Source organism: Echinops telfairi, unplaced genomic scaffold (genome assembly GCF_000313985.2).
Source record: "Echinops telfairi isolate 266 unplaced genomic scaffold, ASM31398v2 ScPeMD7_60;HRSCAF=208, whole genome shotgun sequence".
Taxonomy (NCBI): domain Eukaryota; kingdom Metazoa; phylum Chordata; class Mammalia; order Afrosoricida; family Tenrecidae; genus Echinops; species Echinops telfairi.
In genome coordinates this window covers 16,507,824-16,526,545 of record NW_022103958.1, presented here as the reverse complement: position 1 = coordinate 16,526,545, position 18,722 = coordinate 16,507,824, and the positions used below count along the sequence as shown (strand labels likewise).

General features: G+C 47.4%; 1 protein-coding gene across 12 annotated transcripts in view; it reads left to right on the top strand.

Moving 5' to 3' along the window:
• Nucleotides 1-17,717, top strand: part of CD44 (CD44 molecule (Indian blood group)) — a 93,008-nt gene extending 75,291 nt beyond the window's left edge. For all 12 annotated transcript variants that reach the window (XM_045290864.1, XM_045290857.1, XM_045290858.1 and 9 more), the window contains 3 exons: nucleotides 4,583-4,654; nucleotides 8,504-8,582; nucleotides 16,781-17,717. In XM_045290864.1, coding sequence (XP_045146799.1) covers nucleotides 4,583-4,654; nucleotides 8,504-8,582; nucleotides 16,781-16,982 — 353 coding nt within the window. In that variant the 3' untranslated portion in view covers nucleotides 16,983-17,717. The remainder of the gene's footprint in view (nucleotides 1-4,582; nucleotides 4,655-8,503; nucleotides 8,583-16,780) is intronic.
• Nucleotides 17,718-18,722: the final 1,005 nt, after the last annotated feature.

Here is an 18,722-nt window from a genome sequence, read left to right as displayed (position 1 = left end):
GAGTTAGCTGAGCTTTCTAATAGGTGTTCGGGTGATACTGATTTTCATGTTGACATTGACTGCACTGTGTGAACTACCATTCTAAAGAAGGTCTTCCCTCTGAAAGGATGAGGGAGAATTCAAACAGGATCTCAACTGAACAGTGCATAAAGCCGAATGACTAAGCAAACATGTTTGGGGAGTAAGAATGGCCTTAGTTTGCTCCCAGCTCCTCTGTATAATAACTGCATAGTACATACATACATACATAGGAGGCATGAGACTCAGTCTCCTAACTACTGAAAGTGGCATAAGGAGCTCGGGTGCACGAGCAGTTCAAATGACTGGCTGGTCTACCAAAGAAAGACGAGGCTTTCTTCTCCCATAAAGCTGTATCGCCTCGGAAAACCCACGGGTTCAGTTCTATTTTGTCCTATAGGGTTGCTAAAGAGTCAGAATTGACCTAATGGTAGTAAGTTTTGAGTGGTTGTGTAAAGAACAGGCTTAAAACAATTAGCATCATCTAGTACATAGTACTTCTAGCTAGTTTATTGAAAACACACTGGCGTCAGCCATTTTTTTAAACACTTCAGATGCATTAGATTGGACCATATGAACATGTCATTCCTGAAGTCAGGAAGAATCAAGTATCAATAATTTCATATGTTCATCTAACCTCAACTCATTTAATCATCCTACAAACCATGTGGCATATGTAAGTTCTATTCTTCCCATGCTACGGTGAGAAAACTAAAGCCAAGTTGATATAAGTGGTGGACAGAAAACTCAGTTTAAAGCGCAGGGGGTCTCACATGGCTGCTCATAAACATGGTCTACAGAAAGCACTCTGTAATGACCATAATTATCACTAGACATGCTTTATTAAACAGATTCCTGCTGCCGTGATTCAGCTCCCTAGAAGCAGGCAGCTGAAGTCTGACAAGATAGAAGCTTACTCCTGACATCTAATGCTCTGCTGGGGATAACAGCTTATGATGGTCTCACAAGTCTAAACAAACCCACGCAAATTGTTGTCTTCCCCCATCGTGCTTAATATCCCCACCAAGGGTGCCTCCTGGTTTAAACACGCACACGTTGGTCATGTACATGGCATGGCGTTAGTAATAACCATTTGTGTTAGAGCCCAGAGAGTTGGGGGTTCACTAGAAATGGCTCTGAAGGAAAAGACACATGTCTTGGGCTCACTGGGCACCTTGGACAGGGCCCTTACTAGTTCTTGACCAGCATACTAAACCAAATGTCATTGAGTCCATTTTGAAAAATTAATTTTTTTTAACTCTTATCACAATCCATACATCCATCCATTGTGTCAAGCACATTTGTACATTTGTTGCCATCATCATTCTCAAAACATTTGCTTTCTACTTGAGCCCTTGGTATCAGCTCCTCATTTCCCCCCCCTCCTTCTCCCACCGTTCCTCCCTCACGAACCCTGGATAATTTATTAAAAAATTGTTCGTGTCTTACACTGTCTGATGTCTCCCTTCACCCACTTTTCTGTTGTCTGTCCCCCAGGGAGGGAGTTATATGTAGATCATTGTGATACATATCCCCCCTCCTCCCCCACCTTCCCCTTCCCCTCCTGGTATCGCTACTCTCATTATTGGTCCTGAGGGGTTTATCTGTCCTGGATTCCCTGTGTTTCCAGCTCTTTTTGGTACCAGTTCCATCATCCAGTCTAGCCGGATTTGTAAGGTAGAATTGGGATCATGATAGTGGGGGGAGGAAGCAATAAAGGACTAGAGGAAAGTTGTATGTTTCATCGGTGCTACACTGCACCCTGCATTGAGTCCATTTTAACTCATGCAACCAGTTTCATTATCAGTATGTCTCTTTTCTCATAAGGAACAAAAGGTAGGGGAAGGAGCAGTTAATTTTAAAATGGACCAGAACCTTGGGACTCATGGTGGCCCAATGTGTAGCGTGACTGACCTGAATGCAGTAGATCAGCAGGTCTTTCTTTCAAGCCACCTCTGGTTGGCTGCATCCAACCAAGCAACCTCTCCAGTAGGAGCCAAGTGCTCACCTATTTGCACCAACCTGGAGCTCCTTGGAAAAATGCTGGCTAAAGCCAAGAGACTCCAAGTACTCCAAATATGGTCCTTGGACCAGGCTCACTGACATCCCTGAGGAGCTTGTTGGAAAGGCAGAATCTCTAGCTTGCCCCAGACACACTGGATCAGTATCTGTGTTTTAATTAGACACTCCCCCACCCCCAGGAGATTTGTCTGCACCTTAACGTTTGAGAACTACTTCCCTAGACGATTGTCCCATAGTTAAAGGCTGCTGAATTGCATCTCAGATTGGATCTCATCTACCCAACTGGAGAGGCAAATGCCCCCACTTTTGCAGAACTTGCTTTTTCGGACCTCTAGGGTTCAAGGGGAGGCCTACTGTGTCTTGTCCTTTCACCTTGGCATTTGCTTGAAGTGAGAATCGGGTGGGCGGGAGGCCCTCTCCTTTGTTTGACTCTGTGCAGGCGTCTACGGTTGGGGCGGGCAGTTTCATCTTGCTGTGCACACGCCCAAAGCTTTCCTTGCTGGGAGCGCTTTTTAAAAAATTAAAAACGAAAGAGATCAGGATCCATTACCAGCCTCCCTCTCAAATATCAAAGGCAGAGGTGAGTCAGCGCACGACCAGTGAGAGCGACTGTGCCGCTCAGATGGTTCTGAAGACCAGAGAGCGCCTGTTGAGACGGCCCATAACGCATGACTTGTGCAAGTGAAAACCTGTCCTCCGCCAAGTGCTGTGGAAAGGGCCTGGGACTCCTCCTGAGGTTTGGAAAGGAAAAGGGCGCTGCCAACACGGGATGGGTGCTTTGAACTGGCCAGGTGTCTGGTCAGAGTTTGTTTTGCTCCATTTTGATTTACCAGAAGGATCAAGTTGCATGGACAGGAGCCATCCTACCCAAACGGACCTCTGCTCGAGGCCTTAGCGTCTACTGCGCCGAGCCTGAGGCTTGCTTCCCCAGGAAAGCTTGAGCAGGAAGGCCTGGCCCTCTTCAGCCATTTAGCAGGCAGACAGGCTTCCCTGGGTTTTGTTTTGTTTCGTCCCCTCTGGAGACGTTAGGGTTCCGCAGTGGGTTCCTATGTAGCAGGAAGAAGACAAAACCCACTCATTGTCATGGGCAAATGTTTACCTTTGTGTTTGGAGGGATGGGGCACAGAAAAGGAAGCTTCACTCGTTTCTTCTTGAAGCCTGATGCTGCCCGCATGGTGCTGGACCACCTCTTCTGCCCGGTGGACTCTCCACCTCGCGAGACTTCCTTTCAGGTGGAGGCTTTGTTGGTTTATTGATTTGTTTATTTTTCCCCAGCAGGAGATGTATATTCTTCTACCCCAGGGCATGGTTCACCAATATGTTCTTATGCGGGGCTGTAAATGGATTTGTTGATCTAGAAGACATGAAGGGGCCACTTCGTCCCTGTTCGCTCTTATTTTTGAAATGGTTATGTTTGGTGCTATAAAAACCATGCCTTTGTTGTTGCCCTGGGTCGGTGAGCTAGCGGCAGTGCAGACACACAGCAGAATGCTGCACTGCCCAGTCTGGCGCCAGGCCTCACCATCATTGTTATGTTTGGGGCTGTTGTTGCAGCCATTGTGTCAGCCCATGTGGTTAAGGGTCTTCCTCGCTTTCAATGACCCCTCTACTTGACCAAGCACGACGTCCTTCTCCAGGGAGTGGACTCTCCTAATAAGACGTTCCATGAAGCCTGGCCTATGACCATTCTGGCTGATTTTCAGATTTGCTTTTGTCTTTTTGAGGTCGGGGACTCCACTAGGGACTGTGCTAAAGTGAATGTTCTGATCCAGTGTGTCGTAGGTGAGGCCAGACAGGCTGCATTCTTAGCAAGCCCCCAAGGGATGACCACTTTGATGACCCGCAGGCTGCAGTTCGAGTTATGAGACCCTCACCCCCAAGAACTAGAAAATAGCAACTGCATAAATCTATGGATATTATTTCTTTCAACTTCTGTGGAAATATGGAGTAGATTTAATTATTATCTACCTGTGATGTGAGATCTGGAAAGGAAAACATGGTCTAGCTGACACACTGCTACCGAGAAGCAAGGGTAGGACTTAGACTCAGGTCTGTCCACCTCCAGAGCCCAAGAGTTTAAATACTACGTAGCGCCCCTGCCTTTAAGGGTTCTCATGTACCTTGATAAAAACAACGATAATAATAACGTCTCCAAACATTGGTCTTAATCAATCCCAAATGTTTTGTTGAAATGTCTTTCACTGGCACAGTTTGCACTCATACTAACAACAGAAAGGCTAGCCATTCGAACCCACCCACAGTGCTGCGGAACCGAGGCCTGGCTGTCTGTTTCCAGAGCGATCACAGCCGAGCAAACCCGACAGAGCAGTTCTAGGTCTTCAACAGGTGGGGTCGCCACGGAGTCAGAACTGACAGCCACTGGTTTGGGTTTGTCGCCGTGACCTTGCACGAACCTGTGGCTCGAGTCTTTTCGGTGGCTTCGCCGTGATGTAGGACAGACAGGCAGGCTGGCGTGTTGCTGTCAGGAGCACACGGCTCTGCGTTTCAAGCTTTGGGTGAGAGATGCTGTTTTTCTCCTCAGGACAATCCAGTGGGAATCAAGGAGATGACACCAGCACCACCCTCCCTCCTGTGAGGAAAGCACAAATTCCAGGTGAGTTTCCAGCTGTGAGGCAGCCACCATGCTTCTTGCAGAAAGAAAGAAAGAGGGGCCTATTGGAAAGCGTCCTCTTCTCTCACACGACCCTTCTCTTCTTTACGTGTTAAAGGACACAAGCTCTTGGTTGGAAAGGGTCAAGCACTCGTTTTCATGGTCTACCTGCCTGCCATTGCTGGGGCTCATTTTAGGACCGTCCCAAAGAACTGCTCTGTTTGTTAACAAATCCTCCTTCCCAGATGAGTACGCCCACAGAAGACCCCAGAGCACACCAGGTCCTCCCCAGCCCGGCCTAGCTTCCTCTTTGTTTCTGGGGTGGTGACGTTCACATGGCAGAGGGCGAGGAGTTACAAGGCCCATGTCTATGAGGAGAATTACAGCATCTTTCTAAGTGTCGGACAAGCTTGCTGGATCCGTGCAGCCAACGCCTTCCAGAGTGTTCCTGCACAGCAAGGGGGACGGGAACGCTGGACCCTCCTGAGCTTCGAGACTGGAGCCGTTTGATGAGAAGTGTTAGTTTGACTTGGGCTCAAAATTGAGCCTTTGCAAAGGGGGAATTTCAAGAAAGGGAAAGGTTTTCCTAGAGTTGTAGGTTAGCCTTTTCATCCTTTCCTCTCTTTATCAGTCTCCAAGCTAATCCTCCCTGGAAGAGATGGAACAATGTGGTGTGTGCTCCCTCCCCCCATGAAAGAGGGTGGGGCGTGGGGGGGCAGATATGGTGAGAGCAAAGGAGGCCCTAGTTTTCTGTAACCTGACCCCAGGAATCTTCCCAGCTCGAGTGAACTCAAATGTGGGCCACCTCCAGGGCTAACCCTGGGAAAGGACAGAAATAAGACGGTCCTGTTGGTGGCCCCACCATTCTGGCTCTACTGTCCTCCTCAAACCAGGGCTCTGAACTGGTTTGAACTGGTCGTTATGGCCAGTGCAGCCAAATCGGAGCAGATCTGAAGGTGCCCAATGTGTGTGCACTGGAGTGACACTGGAGTGGGAAAGGTGACTGGTGAAGGCCTGCATGGAGACGTGGAAGAGGGGAAAGCCTGGGGAGGGACTGTGGAGAGTGACCCCCACGCAACATGGCAGAAGGGCCGCCATCTGTAAGTGAGGCACTGTTGCTTCCAACGGGGCCGGCGAAGAGATTTGGCAGCTTGGCAGTGCGTGCCCTGCCCTTGTTTTCTCAGAGGGCACCTACGTTTCTAGCAGATGTTGACCCATAATCTCCCCCATTCCGGAGATCATTCTGGGACACCCATATTTTAAAAATTCAGGTCTGGCCCAGTATCACTTCATCAGCCATAACTGAACTCGGAAGAACTGGTTCAAAGCCCTGCCCCAAACTCACCTAACGAAGTACAGGTGAGGCCAAGGCAGGGCAGACTAGGAAATGGAAGCGAAACCCCCGACCATGAACGACCTTCCATCTTCTTCCCTCGAGCACGGCTCATTACACAGATGTCCCTCCACTCTTCGCCCACGTGGACGCAAGTTGGCATGTCATTTTAAGATATGCTGTGTTTGTCTGGGCACTTTAGAGAAACAAATCCATAAAAACACATGTATAAGAGAGAGTTTTATATCAAGGTTAAGTGCACATCAAGAAAACATCCCAACCCAGTGCTGCCCAAACCCACAAGTCCAACATTAACCCACATGTATGACACCAATCCACAAAGGCCTCCATCTCACAAAACACACACTATGATGCCGACTGCAGGAGGAAAGTCGAATCAGTGAACATGTAAGCATCTCAGTGTTGGCAGGCGTCTCCACACAGCTGTTCCAGCACCCAGGGCTGCACCAGGATAGGTACGTGTGGCTTCTTCTCGGGGATGTCTTGCAGGAAGTGAGCCTTGCCAGCTGAAGCAGGGAACTGGCTAAGGCAGCTGCACCCTGGTCCAACCATCAGAAAGCAAGAGACCTGAGAACTAGAAGGCGAGGCTCACCGAGCCATTTATTCCTTCGCCCTTCAATTAACCCCACATGTGTTTATCGGCCAGGTTGGCACAATAAACTAACTACCTCACATGCATAGAACATTTTATTTGTCCATAAGTGATGCACAGTTATTGAAGACCTTTTTGAAAACGCCGCTGAATAGAAGACTGAAAATAAGTCACTTGTTATTTAAGATACCACATTCACCATCTCAATGGATGCTTTACCTGCCTGCTTTTCTTTTTCTCAAGGACAGACTTTATTTTTTCATGTAGTTTTTGGATTTTCAGAGTAATTGAGCAGAAAGCACAGAGAACTACCACATATCCCTTTTTTTTTTATCACCACTCATACAATTCCCCTTATGAGTAACACCTGGTATTAGTCTGGCGTGTTTGTTACGATTGAAGAGCCAACAGTGATGCAGCATTAACTAAAGTCCTAGTGGTCATTAGCACCTTCTCTTTGTGTTGTATAGCTCTGTGGGCTTTGGCAAATGCATGGTGCTGGGAATCCACTATTACCGTATCATACAATATCATACAGCATCACACATGTCACAGCCCTAATAATGCCCCGTGTGCCACCATTTGTCCTTCCCAGCCATGCTCTGGACCCATGGCAACCGCTCATCTTTTGCTGTATCCTTCCAGTATGTCATAGAGTGGGTAGCCTGTAATAGGTAGCCTGTTTAAATGGCTTCCTTTCATATGAACATATGCATTTAAGTTTTCTCCAGGTCTTTTCATGGCTTGATAGCTCATTTCTTTTTATCACTGAATAATATTCTCTTATATAAATGGACCACAGTTCATTTACCCTTTCACTCTCTGAAGTATATTGTGGTTCTTCCCAAGTTCTGTATAGTACGAATACAGCTGCTGTAAACACTCATGATTAGGTTAAGTTTTCAGGTCACATGAATAAACATGTGGGAACACGATTGCTGCTTGTGTGCTCAGGCTGTGTTTAGCTATGCTAGCTTTGTAAAAAACCGACAGACTGTCTTCTAAAGTGGCTGCATTCCCACCACCAATGAACGAGCGTTCCTGTTGCTCCCTCAGCTATGTCAGCATTCGGTGCTGTCAGCATTTTGGATCCATGTGTGCAATAGTATTGTATTGTTGCTATACTCCTTACCAATGTCATTCAGATTGTAAAATGTATTCTAACATAGACACTCGGTAGAAAGCTAACATTCCTTAATAATTGGGCACAGCTTTTCATGTCAGTACCTACATATTCTTTCCCTGTATTTGTTATATGATGCAGTGGACTTATTCTAATGTATGCTATTCTAATGTTTCCTATTATAAATGGTATAATAATGAGAATTCACACAGCTAATTCTGAGTTCCTACAAATACCCGGAAATGCAACTGCTGGATCAAAAGTATGAACAATTTTAAAGGATTTTGACAAATGTTGCTAAATGACCCTCAAGTTCACAACCCTACAGCACTCCACAAGAGTGTCCCCACTGCCAACACCAGATTTCAGGTTCTGTATTGAGTTCCTAATCGCACGTGGGATTCAGTCTCTGAGATAGGGAAGGGAATTCTTTTTAAGGGAAGCATAACCTTCCTTCAGTCTATGTAATAAGATCGTACCAAGTGCATCTACAAGTTGTGGTAACTCGTGCTGCAGCTCTGGGGAAACGAGTTTCTCTTAGAGGAACTTGGAGATCTCGCATGATTTTAAAAGTTTAAAGCAAGAGGTCTGTTCATCAAAACTGTTGTAGGCAACAACAAAAAATGCCCAGTAGGATCTGCATGTTGGCTGGTTCTTTTAGCTGGGCCCCCTGTGCAGTGCTGCCCATCTTGTCTGGAGCAACTCGATGTACGAAGTACACAATGGTTGTTAACAAAGTGCATTTCCAAAGCTCACCCGTGTCTTTTGGCTCACCCATTCCAGAGTGGCTCATCATCTTGGCATCCCTCTTGGCCCTGGCTTTGATTCTCGCCGTCTGCATCGCTGTCAATAGTCGAAGAAGGTAAGGAAGTGCTCCTTGTGACCTGTGCCTTTGCTGCTGATGGGCGTGGTCTCTGGAACTAGCAGCCCCAGAGCCCTGGGAACTCGTCAGACATATCACCATCTACATTTCAACAAGATCTCAGGGATTCGTGTACATATTCCAGGCCGAAAGGTCTGCTCTGGCACGTTCTTTAAAGAACAGAAACACCTGGATAATTGAATGAAGCGGGGCTTCATGGTGGTTGAGGGTTCTGTGGTAGCATGTACATTTCAGAACTAGCTGATGAAAGCTGTGAATGCCTTCTTCAGAAGGGTGTGTACCTTCTCAGCGAGTCATTAAATCAACATTTATTTACAGGCTCGGGGGCTGTAGTGCTCTTTGTCCTGCCCAGATTCCTAAATCTGCTGGCACTCTGACATGAAGCAGACATTCAGTTTGCGGTCACGTTTGTTGCTTTGTTGTGGTTTCCTGTCCTAGAACCACTATTTTCTAGACACCACTGTTGAAAGGACTCTGGGGACAGTCTAGAAAGGGCTCCTTGACAGGGACGTCTATAAACCAATGATGAGTCCTGGTGGCAGATTTAGACCCCGACCCCAGCAAGAAAGGCTGCGTAAGGAGCAGACACTCCTCTTTCTTGAAGGACCTGTGAGCTATTAGCACAACCTCAACGATTCTTCTTGATTCGTACCGCAACCCAGGACAGTACGTTTGGAGGTTATTTACAGGATACACATCCTTGCTTGAGCCATGACAAGGCTCCAGAAATAGTGTTGCCAAAAGAGAAGGGAAGGGAAACAAGGGATTCGAGCCATCGAGGCGACTGAACGGTCCTGGGGGCCTCTCCAAAAGTGGACGTCTGAACTGCCCACCCAGGATGTTCCGAGGCGCAGTCCTTTCCTGCGAGCACACACACGAGCGAGCCTTGGGTACATGCCCCCGGAGGTTCCCTTTGATTACGTGAAAGCCGCAAGGGTGGCCTTTGCTTTGCCACATCATCCAGCCAGCCAGCCGGGAGATACCTGCAGCTTGTGTCTTTACACAACCTATGTAAACCTCTACAAAGCCTCGCCTGGCCAAAAAAAAGAAAAACTTTCCTGGCAAGGCGAGGTCTTTAGACTGTGGATGGCCTTTGGAAAGCAGTGAGCAGCTAATCCCCATGCCATGGGCTGTACATTCCTATTGGAGGAACTCAAATAATGTCATTTTACAAGTTAATAAATCTGCTATGTTCATAGCTTTGCTCTGGTCTATAGCCTTGAAAACATAATTAAAAAAAAAAAATTAAGTCAACATAACTGATTGCTATAACTGACCAGTTGCTGTCAAGTGTCACTGAACCTAGGTCTGCAGAGTGGGACTGCAGCATCCCAGCAGTCCTTCAATGGCTGGGACCTTTCAGAAGCAGTTCGCCAGTGTTTCCCTACAGGCACCTCTGAGTCATCTGAACCCCCAGTCTTCTAGCCAATCGTGTAAGGAACAAACACTAGAAGGGGCAGAGAAAACCCTAACAGACCTCCTGAAACAGCTATGATCAACTAAATGGGGCATCTTTGTTGTTGTTGTGTGTACTTGAATTTAAATTATGTGACTTGAGGGAGCCTCACTACGTCCTTTTACTTCTCCTCAGCCTCCTTGTTGTCCCTGGGATTACTCGTACTCAATTAAATGTGAACTTCCTCGTGTTCGAAATCAGATCTTATGTTCGGGGACGCAGCCTGCAGGATTTCGGCTGATGTATAGAGTTCCACAACTTTGTCACCATTGAAACATCAGCCCTGGGTGCTGTCGGGGTGAGGGGGTGGGGGTCTTCAGTGAAGCATCTCAGCTGTCCCTGAGAGCAGCTTACAGGGTGACTGGTTAGCTCTCCATCTTTCCCCATCATGTCAGCAGCAGAGAAAGGGCCTCATTACAGCCCCCACTCCCGCCTCCCCCCATCCCATCGGCCCCTACAAAGACCAGCAGTTGCCCTAGCAACAGGTAAACAGGGACATGCAGGACCCGGCACAGCGAGTGTCTCACCAGGAAAGTAGCTACTTGGATGCCATAAATGATGATGTCCTGATTTGCTAATTGGAAGCAGATTTGCCACGCAGCTGAAGGGTGGTTAACGGCGACAGACGGCCTCCAGGCTCCGTGGGCTTCTGAAGCCTCCAGCCCGTGTCTAATGCTCTCACCAGTCTGTGGCCTTTCTCTTGGGGTGTCGCCCTGAAGACAGGCAGAAGCCTGTTTTCATGGAAAGGAGTTTGGTTGAAAATCAACTCGCAAAACCAAATTCAGTGCCATCGAGTCAGTTCTTTCTCGTAGCTACTCTATAGGACAGGGTAGAACTGGCCCTGTGGGCTTCTAAGACTCTCTTTACGCGAGTACAAAGCCTCGTTTTCTCTCCCACAGAGAAGCTGGTGGTTTTAAACTGCTGACCTTCTGGTTAGCAACCCAACGCTTTCCCCACGACACCGCCAGGACTCCTTGGTTGAAAATATTGGCTTGCAGAAGGGCACTCACGTGTTCAGCCAAGGGCGCGTGAGAGGCTCCCAGACGAGTGGTTTTTATGGAGGAGGAAGAGAGATCCAAAGACTCTTGAGGTTCGGAGGCAAGGATGGGCTGCTCGAGTCAGCTAACAGTTTTTGAGAACAGAAGCCATGCCAGGCACTCTTGTATGGATTATAGTTCTAAAAAAATAAGAAAGAAAGAAGTTGGCATGCAAGATTGAGTGAGGGCCTCCGTGGCACAGTGATCTGTGAGCAACACCAGCTTCAAGAACCTGATTGAAGGGGTTCTAAGGAGACTGGGGTGTAGTGGCTTCTGTGTTAACCTGCTAACCACCAGGTCAGCCGTTCTAAACTAAGTTCTACATTTCATGGGATAAAGAAGCAGCTTTCTCCTCCTGTACACAGTCTCAGAACCCCCCAGAACAGTTCTACCAACTCCTATAGAGTCGTGGGGAGTCAGACTCCAGACGCATGGTGAATGTGGAGCGGGTGGTGCAGCAGGCTACCTGTTGGGCTGATCACCCCAAGGTCAGAAGTTCGAACCCATGAACCCACCCAGGGGGAGAAAGATGAGGCACCTCAGAAGAAAGACTTGGCCAAATAAATAAATGAAAATCAGCCACTGAAACCCCTGTGGAGGTCAGTTCTACTCTGACACCCACAGGGTGGCCAGGACTTCGGGTCAACCCCAGAACAATGCCTCTTATGAGTCCTTTTGTGCTTCCCACCCGGGCCATCCCCCACATTCTCTTTCCTGTTGTTCCCCATCACATAGCAGACTCCGCGCCGCAGCTTTTCTGTGGAAACCCTACGTGATTCGTTCTCCTTAAGAAACACATTTGTTTCCGGAGTCACATGGGTTGCCAGTTACTGAGTGAGGTCTAAGCGGAGACGGCAGGTGCCTTTCCCATCAAGAATTTATCCTAATGGTGTAAGGAGTAGAAAAATGTGGAGCCCTTACCATAGAAGAGCTCCTACAATTGCTTTGGGCATAAAGAGCCTTCACCAGCTTTACCTTCAGGGTCATGAATGTCTTTTCTGGAAACCCAGTGGGCAGTCACCAGCGCTTGGTAAACCCTGTCTACAAAAGCTCCATGATTTCGGTAGGCATTTCTTCCTTCTAGTTCGTTGCAATCTGTCTCCTATGCTCTCCCCAAGAACCAGCTCTCCCATCAGCACAGCACCGGGCAGCAGACCTTTCTGCAGTGAGGAAGATGGCCGGCGTGTGTGCTGTCGGTTTGATGACCACCAGTCACATGACGCTATTGAACACTTAGCCCGCGAGGAACTGAACCTTGAATTTTGTCTCATGTTAATTTGTTCTCATATAAATCACCAAATATGGGTTGTGATTGCTCCATCGAATGACACAACTCTTGAAATGAATTGAAAAGTAATCTTTGCAGGACAAAGTTTGGCAAGACCTCTGGCCCTGAGAGTCCGGAAATTGGTTGTAGTTTAGGCCTTGCCCTGATGAGGTGTGGGGCTTTGGATCATACCCTTGACCTCCTGGTTCTCAGAGCTGTTACACAGGGAAGAGGTTGAACTAGATGGTCTCTGAACGCCCTTCAGTGCTGAGGTTCCTTTCTTAATGCTGATAACTGGGAACGAGGGAAAAAAATTAGGACTTGTTTATCAAAAGTTCTTATTGCATGCCTGAAATACTGATCCTTTCACTGAGTACTTTATAAACATAATCCTGGCTTGAAAAAAAGAAAAGAAAGAAAGAAAGTAAGGCCCCCAAACAGAGACACATAAATCCAAAGAGAACTAGGGTAAGACTAAGCCCGGGTACAGTATTCTTCTGTTATTACCGGTCAGCAAAATCAGCTCATTTAGATGCATGACGTTAAACCCCCGCCATGCACAGACAGCTTTTGTGTTTGATTCCCCCACAAAATCTCATTTAACTCCTCAATGATCTATTAGGTGGGTGTATTAGTCTAGGTACTTTAGAGAAACAAATCCACAGCAACTCATGTATAAGAGAGTTTTATGTAAAGAAAGTGTGCATCACGAAAACATCCCAACCCAATGCTGCCCAAGCCCACAAGTCCAACATGAACCCATTTACCCAACACCAGTCCACAAAGTCCTCCACCTCACAAAACAGAGGCAATGATGCCGACTGCAGGAGGAAAGCTGAGTCAGTGAACGAATAAGCATCTCAGCACTAGCAGGGGTCTCCACACAGCTGCTCCAGCACCCAGGGCTGCATCGGGATAGGTCCATGTGGCTTCTCCTTGGGGATGTCTTGTAGGAAGTCAATCTTGCAAGCTGAAGCAGGGAACTGCTAAGGCAGCTGCACCCTGGTGCGACCATCACAAAGCAAGAGACCCGAGAACTAGAAAGGCGAGGCTCACCACCCATTTATCCCTCTGCCTTTCAATTAGCCCCACATGTGACTATTGGCCAGGCTGGCACAATTAACTAATTCAGTAGGCAAGTGAGAATTACTTTTATAAGACACCTTTTTGCCCAAGAATGCAGGCGACCACATGAGAGATTGAAATAATGTAAGCAGCATTGCACCTTTGGCCTTTGAAATAATTTTCTTAGTAATAACAGCAAGGTTGATGGAGGCAGTGAGATGACATATGAGAAACGTGTCCTAACCCATATTAACAATTACAGCTAGTGTGTCTTGAACACTTAGTATGTTCCAGATACTGTTCTAGATGCTTGTCCAAGGCCTTAATTGCCTTACCACTTATAAGAACCACCAGGTAATAACAATAATCAATGCACTTATTGAAAGCCATGCTCTGCTTCAAGACTTTCCATAACCCTGTGACGTTGATACTCTGAGATACCCACTGTTACAGATAAGAAAAGGGAGGCCCAGAGAGGTTAAATGAGTTTTTCCCAGTCAGACTGCAAGCCAAGTGTTCAGTCATGTTCAGTCAGGGCTCAAAAGCAGCGCTTTCAGGCCCCTGTTCTTGACCACGCTCCCTCCTGCCTGTGTGCACGCCTACTGCCCTGAATGGCTGCCCCGTTCACGCATCCTGCTCCACCCCTCATCCAGCACCGTGCCAGAGAGGAAGGGTAGACCTGCTGCTGAGGAGGTATACTTTCTATTTCCCCAAATACAAGATTAAGGTGTATGGCCTTGGCCTTTCTAGAGGAAGTGGCCCATGAACCTGAACAATAGAGGCTTTGTCTCCACGGCTACAAATATCCAGCAGCAAAGTGAGCCATTCTGACTTCATGCGGCTTCCAAGTCTCCAGATGGCTGGCAGCCTTGGTAGAGCTGGGCAGCGCCCAGGCTTTGTTGATAAAGGCCTGGCCCTTGCTGTGAGACCTCAAACCTTGCTGGGCCTCAGCTTCCACTGCTGTATAATGGGGATAATACTAGCAGGGAGGGGATGATTAGCAACATTCTGTGGCATCACAGGTGAAGTGCCTGGCATTCAGAAGGCGTCCAATAAATGCCCATTTTTCTTCTCCCCCACCTCACTGTGATTGTGAGGCTCTGAACCTTTGCTTCTGTTCAGCACCATCTGACTCGGACATGTAGGACATGTATAGCGATGATCATGTTCCAGGAAGAGGAAGCAATGTGTCAGACTGGGTGTGGTAAAGCCGTACCAGGGCCGTGCCCAGGGATAAGATCAAAGTCAAGCTCTTCCATAGAAGACTCACTTCCGCATTTGCATCTCAAGTACATTTCCCAAGAACCCATAAAGCAATAGTTAACAATTTACATACTTTAGCCTGTTCTAACTGGGGTGACAAAGTCGTTAATTAGTGTTAGGGGAAAATCAATGTGGTCTTATACCTCTAGAAAGTTTTGTTCTTCTCGGTACATGCAATAAAAACCCTGATCAGGCCAACAGAGAAAGAGGAAGTGGTGTGTCTCTCTTGAATACACAAATCAGAATGATTAACAGTCATCATGTTGATGGTTTATATAAGCCTAAGCCTGTGGAAATAGCTAACCCTCAAAAGCAGGGAAGCATTTCCATTACTTCACAGGGCCGAAGGAGAATTAGAACTTCGGAGCCAGACAGACCAGGGTTTGAATCCTGACCCTTGTATTACTGACCCAGTGACCTGGAGCACGTCCGTGCCTTTTCTGGGCCCTGATGTTTGGTGCTGTAAAGGGTGACGTTTAGGTTGCTAGCCACAGGTCTGTGATTTGAATCCACAAGCCTGGGGGGGGTGGGGAGGGGGCAGAGGGGGGGCGGGGTAGAGGAAGTTGAGGCTTTCTGATCCTACTAAGATTTACAGCCCACCCAGGAAGCCTCCAGGGGCATGAGGCGGAGGGTACTCAGTGGCAGTGAATTTGGCTTGGTTTGGCCGGAGTTGTGGAGATGCTATTGGGTGAACGCTGAACTGATAACTGCAGGGTCAATGGGTCAAACTCACCAGCTGCTTTTTGGAAGAAAGACGAGGCTGTCTGCTCCCGTAAAGATGGCTCTGAGTTCAAAGTGACCCGAGGCCAGTGGGATTGGGGCTAGAGGGGTTTCCTCACCTGTAATAGAGGAGATGTCAGAGCACCTGCTACCCAGGTGGGTTGTGATCACCGAGTCTCAAACTTGATTGTGCATTAGAATCTCCCCAAGAGCTTGTGAAATACAGATCCTGGTCCCCCACCCCAGGTTTGTTTTTTCCCAGTAGGATCAGTAGATCTGGGACATGGCTGAAAAATGTCCATTTTCAACCATTTCCCAGGTAATACTCTCTTCATGCTGGCCCAGGGGCCTCACTTTTAGAACCACTGTTGTTTAAAAGTCCGAAAGATGTAGCAGAGAAAGCACTGAACACAGAGTGAGTCCGCCCTAAACCTCTGTGGTATTCCGAGCACCCGATTTGCAGAAGGCTATGGATGACGATGAAAGCCCAAAGTCCATCCCCAGAGTTCCCACTGGGTTAAGGCTCCTTTGCATTCCCGGGAGCTGATTGACCAGCAGCGTGACTAGTCTTGCCCACAGACAGAGGGCACTGGAAAGTGGATCCCTGCAGAGAGAGAGGTTGCCATGGAACATGGATCATTGACCCATTTTTAATTTGTTCTAGCTTTTCTTCTGATTTCACTTGGATGGAGGTTTTTCTAAGTTTTATTTTATTCTCATTGTTGGGGTTTTTGATATCATTTTTTTTATGTAAAATCCAAGATTGGTAAATCTACAGACAGTAACTCTCTCACTGCCATCAGTTCAATGCCAACGCATAGTGACCCTGTGGGACAGGGTGGAACTGCTGCCTGGGGCTGTCATGCTTTGGAGCAGAAAACCCGGTGTTTCTCCTGAAGAGCAGCAGCTGGTCCCTAATTAACTGCTGGCCTTGGGATCGCACTTCCATGCACCACCGGGAAAGTCAATGGGCCTCTCTTCCCATAAAAAGTGAGACTTGGCACCTCGAAGGACAGTTCTACTCTGACCTACAGGGTCACTATCAGTCAGAATCGACTCCAGGAGTCAGAAGTGAGTTGGTTTGGCGAGTGAGTTTGGTCAGGTGGGTTTTGATTTTGTGTTTGAGGTAGGATCTGCCGGGGGAGGTTGGGGGATAACAAGTTGCAAATGATAAAGGGCGCCAGAATGAGGGAATCATTCTCAAGTTGATTGTGGTGATGATTGCACTGAATTGTGTGGTACCCGAATGACATGTCAAAAAACCTGTTACATAAGTAAACCTGAGTGGAGGAGATGATGATGGTGACAATGGGGTGACAATGCTGACGGTTGTGTCTTTGTCCCCTCCTCTCCTACGGTATGCCATCAGATGTGGACAGAAGAAGAAACTGGTGATCAACGGCAATGGCGCGGTGGAGAACAGAAAGCCGAGTGAACTAAATGGAGAAGCCAGCAAGTCTCAGGAAATGGTGCATTTGGTGAACAAGGAGCCCTCAGCGACCCCAGACCAGTGCATGACAGCCGATGAGACGCGGAACCTGCAGAATGTGGACATGAAGATTGGCGTGTAACCCTTGCCCAGCAACCTGGGAAAGAAACAACAGAGAGACCACCGTTAGTGGGAACTGGGACTGACAAGTAACAGATGTAATGTGCTACTGATTGTTTCATTGGGGATCATTTTTTTAGCATAACATTTTCTACTTTTTTGCGTGTGGGATTTTTTGTGATTTTTTTTTTAAGTCAAATTCAATTTAGAAAATCAGCATTGCTTTCTGAAATGAGAGTCCAAAGAATAATTGACATGAGTTTGAATATTCCAGTTCCCAACTAGAGGCCTCTCACCTATGGGGGTGAGCTGTGGATGGCTTGTAACAAAAGTCACAAATACATCTTCCCGATTCCCAAACTTCCCTCCCGCCACCTCCTGGGTAGCAGCTACCTGAGCATTCCCCAGAACAAAGAGGGACTGGTCGCTTGGGGGAAATTTGAATGGGTCCATAATGCCCTTCTACCAACCCAATCCCTGGACATTGCTTTCCCATGCGGTAGGGGATAGGGATGTACTGGTTATACATCCCTGTCGCAGACCCACCCACCCACCCCCCGTGGACAAATTTCAGATGCTTCTGGGAGACACACAAAGGGTGAAGCTATTTATCTGTAGTAAGCTATTTATCTGTGTTTTTGAAATATCAAACCCTGGAGGTCCTTTGATCTGTATGTTTTTTTTTTAATTACTTTGTCAGAAGCATAAAAGGGCTTAAGCTGATGCATAATAAACATCTGTACTTCTGCCACCTTTATTCTTTGTGCTGTGATCCTTCGGTTTCTAAACCAGCAAGGGGGAGTCCCTACAACCAAGCCAAGAGCTATGAGAATGATCCTTCTTGAGAGTTGTCATCTCAGAGGGCCTAGGCTTCCACGCAGGCTCGCTTAGTCAAGTCTCACAGGAGAGCGAGAAAGACGTACCAGTCACAGTCAATGCCTACTCCGAGCCATCTACGGGACAAGGTAGAACCGCCCCTGTGAGTTTCCGAGGCCATCACTCAGTCGAAAGTAGGAGTGGGAAGCCCCGTCTTTCTCCTACCAAGAACAACGGCATTATTTTATTTACAAAGTTATCCAAAGGTTTCCTGTCCCCACCCAAAGCCAGCCTGGTGTGGAGAGAGGCTTACGCCACTTTGTGTTTTCATGGCCCCCTCTTGTCCTCCAACAACAAGACGGTACAAAGTGAAATTTCTGTGACCTACCATTTGTGAGATGCCAGTCTCACAAATTCACAGAAACAGACCCTTTTCATGATATCACAGAAAAATACAACAGTCCCTTCAGAGCACTTGTATTAAAAGGAGAAGCCAATGGAAATGGAAGGGTACACTCGGTGGTCAATGGACTGGAATGGGTGAATGGGTGGGTAGGGGTGTTGTAAATCCTGTTCAAGTATTTGTATGATTCTAGCTGTTTATTTATAGTTACAAATCAGTTGCTTCCACTTCCCCTGCTGTTACTCAGGATAAGTCCAGTGTCTGAGGAAACCCTTAAAACAGTGGATCTCAGCCTTCCTCATGCTGCGACCCTTTCATACAGGCCCCCCAACCATAACATTTTCATTGCTACTTCATAACTGTCATTTTGCTACTGTTATGAATCGGGCGACCTCTGTGATAGGGTCATTTGACCCCCAGGTTGAGAACCACTGCCTTAAATGTTTACTGGGCTTCCCACCATTGGAATCTTATCACCAGATACAGTTTTATGGCAATAGCAGTGAAGAATGGCTTTATGTTCTGACCTCATGTTCTCCCCAC